The sequence below is a fragment of the Elephantulus edwardii genome, unplaced genomic scaffold, assembly GCF_000299155.1.
Source record: "Elephantulus edwardii isolate Elephantulus edwardi_28Jun2011 unplaced genomic scaffold, EleEdw1.0 scaffold00221, whole genome shotgun sequence".
NCBI lineage: Eukaryota > Metazoa > Chordata > Mammalia > Macroscelidea > Macroscelididae > Elephantulus > Elephantulus edwardii.
In genome coordinates this window covers 4,262,038-4,271,252 of record NW_006399971.1, presented here as the reverse complement: position 1 = coordinate 4,271,252, position 9,215 = coordinate 4,262,038, and the positions used below count along the sequence as shown (strand labels likewise).

At 38.1% G+C, this 9,215-nt stretch overlaps 1 protein-coding gene across 1 annotated transcript in view; it reads right to left on the bottom strand.

Moving 5' to 3' along the window:
* LOC102870083 (butyrophilin-like protein 8-like) overlaps positions 1-9,215 on the bottom strand; it is a gene marked incomplete at its 5' end in the record, with an annotated part of 32,750 nt that overhangs the window by 11,153 nt on the left and 12,382 nt on the right. Inside the window, 3 exons of the mRNA XM_006898167.1 lie at positions 1,616-1,642; positions 3,654-3,674; positions 4,860-4,973. Of these exons, the coding sequence (XP_006898229.1) occupies positions 1,616-1,642; positions 3,654-3,674; positions 4,860-4,973 (162 nt within the window). The remainder of the gene's footprint in view (positions 1-1,615; positions 1,643-3,653; positions 3,675-4,859; positions 4,974-9,215) is intronic.

Sequence of the window (9,215 nt, the reverse complement as noted above, 5' to 3'; positions counted from 1 at the left end):
GAGAGGGTTAAACCATGATGCTCCTTGGAGGCAAGGATTCTTATACTTCGTCTGACATACTTTGGACATGTTGTAAGGAGGGACCTGTCCTTGGAGAGGGACATCATGCTTGGCCGGGTGGAGGGACAGCACAGGAGAGGAAGGCCCTCTATGAGGTGGATTGGTTCAGTGACTGGAGTAATTGGGATGGGTGTGTCAGAGACAGTACGATTGGCGTAGGACAGAGCAGACTTTAGGGCTGTTGTACATAGAGTCACTATGAGTCACAAGCAACTCGACAGCACACAACACAACAACAACATTTTTCATTATGCCTGTGAAATTTTCCTCTAGTAATTCTTCCACAATTTTTTCTGTGCCTTTATTTGCTTCTTCCTGTTCTGGGATTCCAATGATGTGCATGTTATTTCTCTTAATGGTGTCCCACATTGTTCTTAGTTTTTCTTCTTTTTCCTTCCTTTTTGATTCTCCTTTTTGCTCTAGCAGATCAGTGGTGATAATTCTATCTTCTATTTCATTGGTTATGTGTTCCATCTCTTCAACTCTGCTCATGTGTCCCTCCATTATGTTGACAGTATCTGAAACATTGGACCTTATATTTTGGATCCTGGTTTCTTGTTTTTTTTCAGTGGCACTAATGCCTTGTGTTTTATCTGTGTTGTTACGGGTTTGTGTTGTTGGGTTTTTGTTTTTGTTTTTCTTTTTGTTTTTAAGCTCTTTTTGGTTTTTGCTTCTAGTGTCCTATAATTCTTCATGTTTGTATTTAATCCATTGAAAATATTCAATCATTGTTCTCTTAAATTCTGTGTCAAAAATTTCTATCAGACTTTCTGGCTTCACAAAAGCCATTGATAATGTGTCACCTTTTGGGGGTGACATCTTGCCTTGTGCTTGTGTAGAATTCTAATAGGCCTGCTCTCTCCTTTGTTGTTGTTGTTATGTGCCGTCGAGTCGCTTGTGACTCATGGCAACCCTATGTACAACAGCCCTAAATTCTGCTCTGTCCTGTGCCAATCACACTGTCTCTGACACTTCCATCCCAATTAACCCTGCTTAATGGAACTCAGTCAATTTTCCACTAACATTCTTTATCCTGGTGGCTGGGTCCCACAGCAGCTTCGGCTGGGGCTCATGGCTCAATGCTCCTGTAGCTCCTAAACTAATTAGTTTAATAAAAGATCTTACTCAAATTCCCACTGTCCACATTGTGCTGCGTCAGTCGGTCTCTGTGTGCTGTGAAGTTATCTTTAGTGGACTATTTCTATGCAGCTTGCTTCTCCTCCAGCTCCTCACACATTTTTCTCCACTGCCACCATCTTGGAATCCCCCTACTGTACTTTCTTGTCTTTCAACTCTCTTATTAGTGTCCTTGATTCCCTGGAACTCTGCCTGCAACTTGCATGCTAGCTTGATTCATCCCATGCCCTCTTTCTTCCTATACATTGGCTGAGAAATGGATGGAAAGTGGTAAGCTAGGATATCAGGACATCATAAATTCTTAATCATCAGCATGGGTGGACTTGTGTATATTCATATATCCCATATCTGTCACTTTTGGCTCCCATTCCCATGTCTTCCAATTTATGTCTCACCCTCAACCCTCCATCATTGGTACCTGCATGAGTCTGGGCCTCTTTCAGTTCTGAAAACAAACAGAGGAGGGTAGGTTAATGCTCATATCAATAACAGAAGGTAGGGAAAGAGGAGAGCCTAAGGGTGTTTTTCATTTTTATGTGTTCTCAACTGCTTAAGATGCATTGAATACCAAGGGGCCTCTCAACCCAATATCTGCAGAAAATTTAGGGTTTCTTTAACTCCATTGAAGATCCATTCCAAGCTGGCTCAATAGAGACTCCTGGTTGTCAGTTTATTAAAGCCATAATCAACTTATATGGAAATGTCAATAAATGGGGAGAGAAGAATAGGTCTCTTACCTGCTTCTGTGTGCATCCTTCTCCATTCTGAAATCAAGAAAACATAGAAGAGGTTCAAATAGTAGAGCAAGTGTCTGGAGAGAAGTAGGATAAAAGTTCTCTCTGTAATAATTGAGTTAGAGTAAAAAAAGTTTTACCTCTCGAATATTGAGCTAATAAAGAATCAGATAACCACTTTAAAAAGTCAACTTGCAGATTTTTTTTAAAAACCTGCAAACTAGTTTTTCTGAGTTTCACTCATCCATCTCTCTAGAAAAGTTTCTTTATTATACACATTTAGTATTAGCATCTAAAATAGAAGCAGCCTTATTGTAGAGCAAAACAACACTTATCCTAAGACCTGCTTCACTTAAATTTAGCCTCATATCTAACTATGTAAACCTGGAATAACTCTTATTCCTGTTGAGCCTGAAGCAATTCATAGCTGACTCTCCAGTGGAAACTCAGAGGATAATAATAGCATGGAAGGAGACAGTCAGTTCATCTTTCTCCTTTGAGGAGCTGGTGAATTCAAACTGCCTACCCCGACTAAATCAAGCCTGGAAGCAGGAGCGGCATCCACTTTCGAAATGGCTTGCCTCCGGAAACTCTATGTATGGACAGTGCTCAGGCCGTTCGTTCATAGGGTCGCTATGAGTTGTCTACGACTCGACGGCATCAAACAACAACCACCACCACCACCTTTGGTTTGGTAGCAGAACTCCTTATCACTAGGCTACAAGAGCTCTCTAAACCTAGACTAGAGGAAAGGCAGTTAATAACGAAGACTTGATGTGGTATCTTTTGTCTCTCCTCCTTCCTGTATCTCTGAATATCTGTGTCTTGATAAGACTGATTTCAGTACCCATATAAAAAAATTTCTCATATCAAAGAAAATGTATAAGCAAGATGTATGTGAAAGGAAAACTTTTTAAAATTTTTAAATTATTATTATTGAGAGAAAAACCTTAATATTATAAATGGAATAAATTTCCTGAAGGATGTAGTCATTTCAAATCTTGGGTATGATTTGTTACCCCAATTCCCTCTTCTTGATGTGTATTTTTTTTCTTTATATGGTATGCCAAATAAACAACTACTTTTCTTAGCCTTTTTGCAACCACAGTAATTGTTGTTTTTATCCCCTACAACATGGTCCAGATTTTCTTAGGGTACTCATGAGACAAAAATTCAGAATATTGAGTAGTTGATTCAGGACCTGGATAAAGGCTCTTAAGGGTTTGGTGATGTTGAGGTTCTTAACCCCTCTGAGGTCACACATTCTTCCCCCCCCCCCCCGCCTTTTCTTCTTGTGTACCATCGAACTAGATCCTACTGGCACAGGAGGAGATTGCCCCTTCTTTTCCAGCAGAGCATCTGGTGGATTTGAACCACAAGCCTTTGGGATTGCAGCACAGCTTCTTGCCACTACTCCACCAGAGCTCCTGAAACCATACATTCTGAGATCTACTCTTAGTTCATAAAATCTACAATTCTTCTTCTCACAAAAGAAATCATATGTACAATTTTAAAATAATTTTGAAGGGTATCTAGGCCAAGATGCTAATTCCGAATTCTAATTCTTTAGTTAATAGAGGGGGAAAGTGAACCAGCTGTTCTCCTTTTCCTGACTGTGATTCAGTATGGTCTGAATCTAAGAAAATTTACTCCTCAAACCATGAAACTGAGAAAAACATGAAAGAACTGTGTGGAGAAGTCTCCAAACATGGTATCACTTACGCAATTCTTCCAGGAATGTCCCTGAAACAGAAAGATAATATTCAGCTGTCAACACAGGAATGCAATATGGTGCAAAGACCTGGAACACTTGCTCGTGTAAAATGAGAGATCAGAAGGACTTCGGGGCTCCTAGATAACTCTACACTCTTTGCCCCATCACTGAGTCTCAGTCTTTATTAGGAATATAAAGAAGATATCAGGAATGGCTCCCTTGAAGGGAACTATGTGGTAATTTCTAGGAGCACATAGTAATAAAGATTATCAGGGAGGAAGATGTGGGAATGATATCTATGGGGCATAGATTTTTTGAAGCTTTTTAAAATTTAAATAAAATTTTTATTTTATACCAGTTTACTTTCAAAGCTTGTATACATTATTTTTCATACCAGATCTTTCCCCTTTCCTTTACTCATACCTTCTTCCACCCATCAAATTTTGTGACTCTATGATTAACCTTTCCCACCCACTCCCTTTCCTTACCCTTCTGCTCCCCCTCTCCCCTCTTGGATCCTTATACACGTTCTACAATAATGGTTTATACAGTATTTGTTCATATGGGACTGAGTTTGTTCACTTAGCATAATGCTTTCCAGTCCCTCCCAAGTTAGGTAGTAATTTATAAATTCATTGTCCCTGTATGCTGCATAGTATCCCATTGTGTGAATACCATAATTTCTCAATCTATTCAATTGTGGCAATCTATTCAATTTGCACTGTTTCCATGTCCTTGTGATGATGAATAATGCTGCTATGAACATTGGGGTACAAGTCTCTGTTTGTGCCTCAGTTCTCATTTTCTTGGTGTATTTTCCAAGCTGTTGAATAGCTGGATCATATGAAATTTTTATGGTCAGCTCTTTGAAGAAACTTATGGTGTAGATTTTCAGTGGGTTAATATTAACTCCAAGAAGGATAAAATTAAATATTATTTTGTCAGTCTTTTACTTTCTTTTTTTCCTCCAACAATGAAACTTTTTAATCTTTCTTTTCAAGTTCTCTGAGTTGTTCTTAAAGTACTTACATGAGCTCAACACATAGAAAAACTTATTCTTCTAATTTGGGCATCTATTTTAAGTAGGAAAGGCAGGTGATGGCTGGCCTTACATGAAGAAACCATTCAGCCTAGCATGAAGGTGAATGATTTCCCTTCTGGCACCACTGAAACCATGAACAAGCCATTAGTCCAGGCTTCTCTCTGTTACTTACTCTGAAATTTAAAGTTGAAAATCCTATTTCCAATGACACCAGCACACAGGATACTATAAACCAATAGCAATAAAATGAAAGCCAGACGCCAAGGTGAAGACTGGAAAAATATATCTGAAAAACAGTCCCACAAACTCTTAGTGAATTCTGAAAGACAAGGTAACTTAATTAGCATTTAAGCATTTATTTTCTTCTACATCAGTGTAAAAAGGATTTTGCCTATGTTCTCTTTCAGGTATTTAAAACTTTGCCTGCCTACACAAATTTTATTCAGTATAAATTTTTTTTACATAAAGTGAGATCAAGGTCCAATTAAATTTTTTTCTAAATGGATAACAACCAAGCCAAGCACCAATTATTAAGTGAACTTTTCTTCATCTGTCATAGTATACTGTGCCATATCTGTCTATACCAAGTTTCTGTTTATATCTAGCAGTTCAAACCCACCAATTACTTCTGTGCAAAAAGATGAGCTACGATTTCTCCCATAGAGATTTACAGCCTTGAAATTAATGGGGTGTGTGTGGGTCTCTATGAGTTGGAATCAACTCCGGGGCGATGATTCTGGAATGACTAGAGAAGCCCTGATAGAGCAATGACTAAAGCATTAGGATATTAATCTGTAAAGTTAACAGTTTGAGACCACCAGTCTATAGGAAAGGATGTGGCAGTCTCTTTTCATAAATCCATACAGACTTGGAAGCCCTATAGGAAGTTCTTCTCTTCCCTATAAGGTTGTTATGAATCAAAATCAACTCAATGGCAGTAGGTTGCTTTTGGTTTAATAGCTAATGAAAGAGTTTTAGTGCAGTTCTTAAAGCATTTGACTGCTAACCACAAGATCATTGATTCTAAATCATCAGTAGTTCCATGGGGGTGGGGGTGGGGAGGGAAGATATGGCAACCAGCTTTAATTTATAGGCTTAGAAACCCCATAGTGTAGATCAATTCTATCCTTTAGGGTTCCTCTGAGTTAGAGTAGGCTGGAATGTTTGGTTTGTCGTTGTTGAAGCTCTGTTGCATACTTTTAGCATGAAACCAGGAGGGACCAGTCCTTGGAGAAGGACAAAATGCTGGGAATTGTGGAGGGACAGCACAGGAGAGGAAGACCCAGGATGAAATGGAGTGAAAGAGTAATTGGAGAAATGGGATTAGGTTTGTAGAAGATGATGAGATTGGCTGAGGATAGGGAAGGATTCAGAGCTAATGTGCATAGGGTCGATATGTGTTGCAGGCGACTTGATGGCACAAAACAACAACAATGATAGTAAATCTGTTTTCACATACCCCCCACCCCCTTTGAACATCTTCTTTGGTGAACTGTCTGCTAAGGATCTTTGCACATTTTCTTTTTTTTAAAATTTATACTAGTTTATTTACAAAATTTGAACACATTGTTTTTCAGACTAGATTATTCCAATTCTCTTCAACCCCTATCAAATTGTACAACCCCATGATTAATTCCCCCACCCCCGTACATCCTCATCCCCTCTGCTTCCACTCCTCTGCCCTTTGGATCTTCCTACTCATTCCACAATAATGGTTTTATACAATATTTATCATTGTGGGACTGAGTTCACTCAGCATAATGCTCTCCAGTCCCTCCCAATTTAGGCAATAATTTACAAAATGATTGCTCCTGTATGCTGAGTAATATTCCATTGTATGAATGTACCAGAATTTCTCAGTCCATTTGATTGTGTTTGGACATTTGGGCTGTTTCCATGTTCTGGCAACGGTGAATAATGCTTTTATGGACATTGGTGTACAGGTGCCTGCTTGTGCCTCGGTTCTCATTTTCTCAGGATTTATTCCAAGCAGTGGAATACTTGGGTTATATGGAATTTCTATGTTCATTTTTCCTTGTGTAGTAGGTTTTGAGGTTAGGGAGTGCTATGCCTCCCACTTCATTTTTGTTTCTGAGAAGCATTTTGCTTATTTGGGGTCTCTTGCCTCTTCAAATAAATTTGATCATTTCCCTTTTGATCTCCTTGAAAATGAATTTGATATCTGGCTTGGCATTGCATTGAACATGTAGATTGCTTTTGGTAGGATTGTCATTTTCACGATATTGCGTCTTTTTATCCATGAACAGAACACATTTTTTTTCCATTTCTTTAGGTATTTTATTGTGTCTTGAAGAAATGTTCTGTAGTTTTCTTTGTATAGGGATTTTGTATCTCTAGTCAGTTTCACTCCCAAGGATCTCAATTTATGGTTAGCTGTTGTAAATGGTATTGCTTTATTGATTTTCTCCTCTGAGTTCTCTTTGTTACTGTAGAGGAATCCTATTGATTTTTAAATAGTGATCTTTTATCCTGCCACTCTACTAAATTGGCCTACTAACTTTAACAGGCTTTTGTTCTTGCTGTTGTTGAGTCTTTGGGACTTTCTAGTACACTATCATGTCATCCCTGTGCACATTTTAAATTTAATTATTATTTTCTTACTAAGCTATGGAAGTTCTTTTTATATTCTGGCTGTTAAACCCTTACCCAGTACATGGTTCTTAAATTTTATTTTCCTCCTCTGTAGGTTGTCTCTTCATTTTGTTAATAATGTTCTTTTAGGGAAATCTGGCAGTCTGGTAGTAACAAACTGCACTGCAATCCCAAAGGTGCACTAAATTCTAATCTACCAGCTGTTCAGCAGGACATGGGTAGGCATTCTCCTCCCATGTGATTTACTGCCTCTGAAATCCACTATAGGATCAGCTATTAATCAGTTCTGACTCCACACCACCTAACAACAACAAAAACATACAGAATGAAGTTCTAGTAGTCTAGTGGATAAGAAGCTGTGCTGCTAAGCCAAAAGCATGTGGTTCAAATGCAACAGCCGCTACTCTACAGAAAAATGGACAGTCTCCTCCCATATAATTTTGTGTCTCTCAAAACCTGCTGGAGGATCAGATATGAGTTGGTTCCAACTCAAGGGCACACAACAACAATAAAATGGCAACAACATACAGAAGTTTTTCATTTTGATGATCTCATCTGTTTATTCTGTCTTTTTTTTGAGGTCAGTTTTAAAAAATCCATTGTTGAATACTCGTTCCAAAAACATTACTCCCTATGGTTTTTTTTCCTAAGAGTTTAAGTCATATGTCTACATTTTTATCCATTTTCACTTTCATAGGCAATGTTATGTTTCAGTATACCTTGAAAGTTTTGAAGAAAGGAACCCAGTTTTCTGAGCATCATTTACTTACTAGAGTAAATAATAAATTACTATTATTTATCTATTTGATAGACTTAGCAGCCCTGTAAAAAATAAATGTACTTAAGATATACAAGTTTAACTATGTACTCTCAATTCTATTTTGTTGATGTGTGTCTATCATTAAACTAGCACCACTTTTGATTACTATAGCTTTATAATATGGTATGATATCATATTCATAATATGGTATGAGATAAAGAAGTATTAGTCTCCTACTTCTAAGATTCTTTTTAACATCTATTTTGGGAATTCAAAATCCATAAGATTTGGCAGTTCCATAAGAATTTGAGGATTGACTATTATAGCTTGGCAAAGAAGACTGCTGAAATTTTGATCTTGTTATGTGCCATTGAGTTGACAGCTACTCACAGCAATCCTATGTACAATAGCTCTGAACCCAGCACTATCCTGAGCCTATCTCACTGTCTCTGACAAGCCTATTTCCATTAACCCAGTTACCGTGTTACATTTCATCCAGGGTCTTCCTCTCCTGCAGTGTCCTACACCCTTCCAAGCATGATATCCATTTCCAAGTACTGGCCCTCTTAGTAGTATGCCCAAAGTATGTCAGATGGAGCTTCAAAATCCTTGCCTTCGGGAGGCAACTTAGTGTCATCCTTTCTAGGACAGATCTGTTTGTTCTCCTGACAGTTCATGATATGTTCAATATTCTTCTCAAGCCACAACTCAAAAGCAACAATTCTTCTGTCTGAATGCATACCAAACTCTCTGATGCACAGCAAATAACTGTGAAGACTATGGCCTGGATAAGGCGCACCTTAGTCTCTAAAATGTTCCTGACAGCAGATTTTCCTAAAGCAATTTGTCTTTTGATTTTCTGACTGCTGGTGCCAAGCATGTTGATTCTGGAGTTGAGCAAGCAGAAATTGTTAACAATCTCAATTTACCATGATAGTGCCAATAGGCCTAGTGGTGAGAATCTTTGTTTTCTTGATGTTGAGCTTCGATCCACTTAAAAGACTACAGTCCTTGACCTTCTGCAGAAAAGCCTTCAGGTCCTCCTTAGTTTCTGCTAACAATGTTGTGTCACCTGCATATTTATATACTGATTTAATTAGTATTATTATTTTGAAAATAATAGGTCTTTCAACCCTTAAGCATGAAATGTTCTTC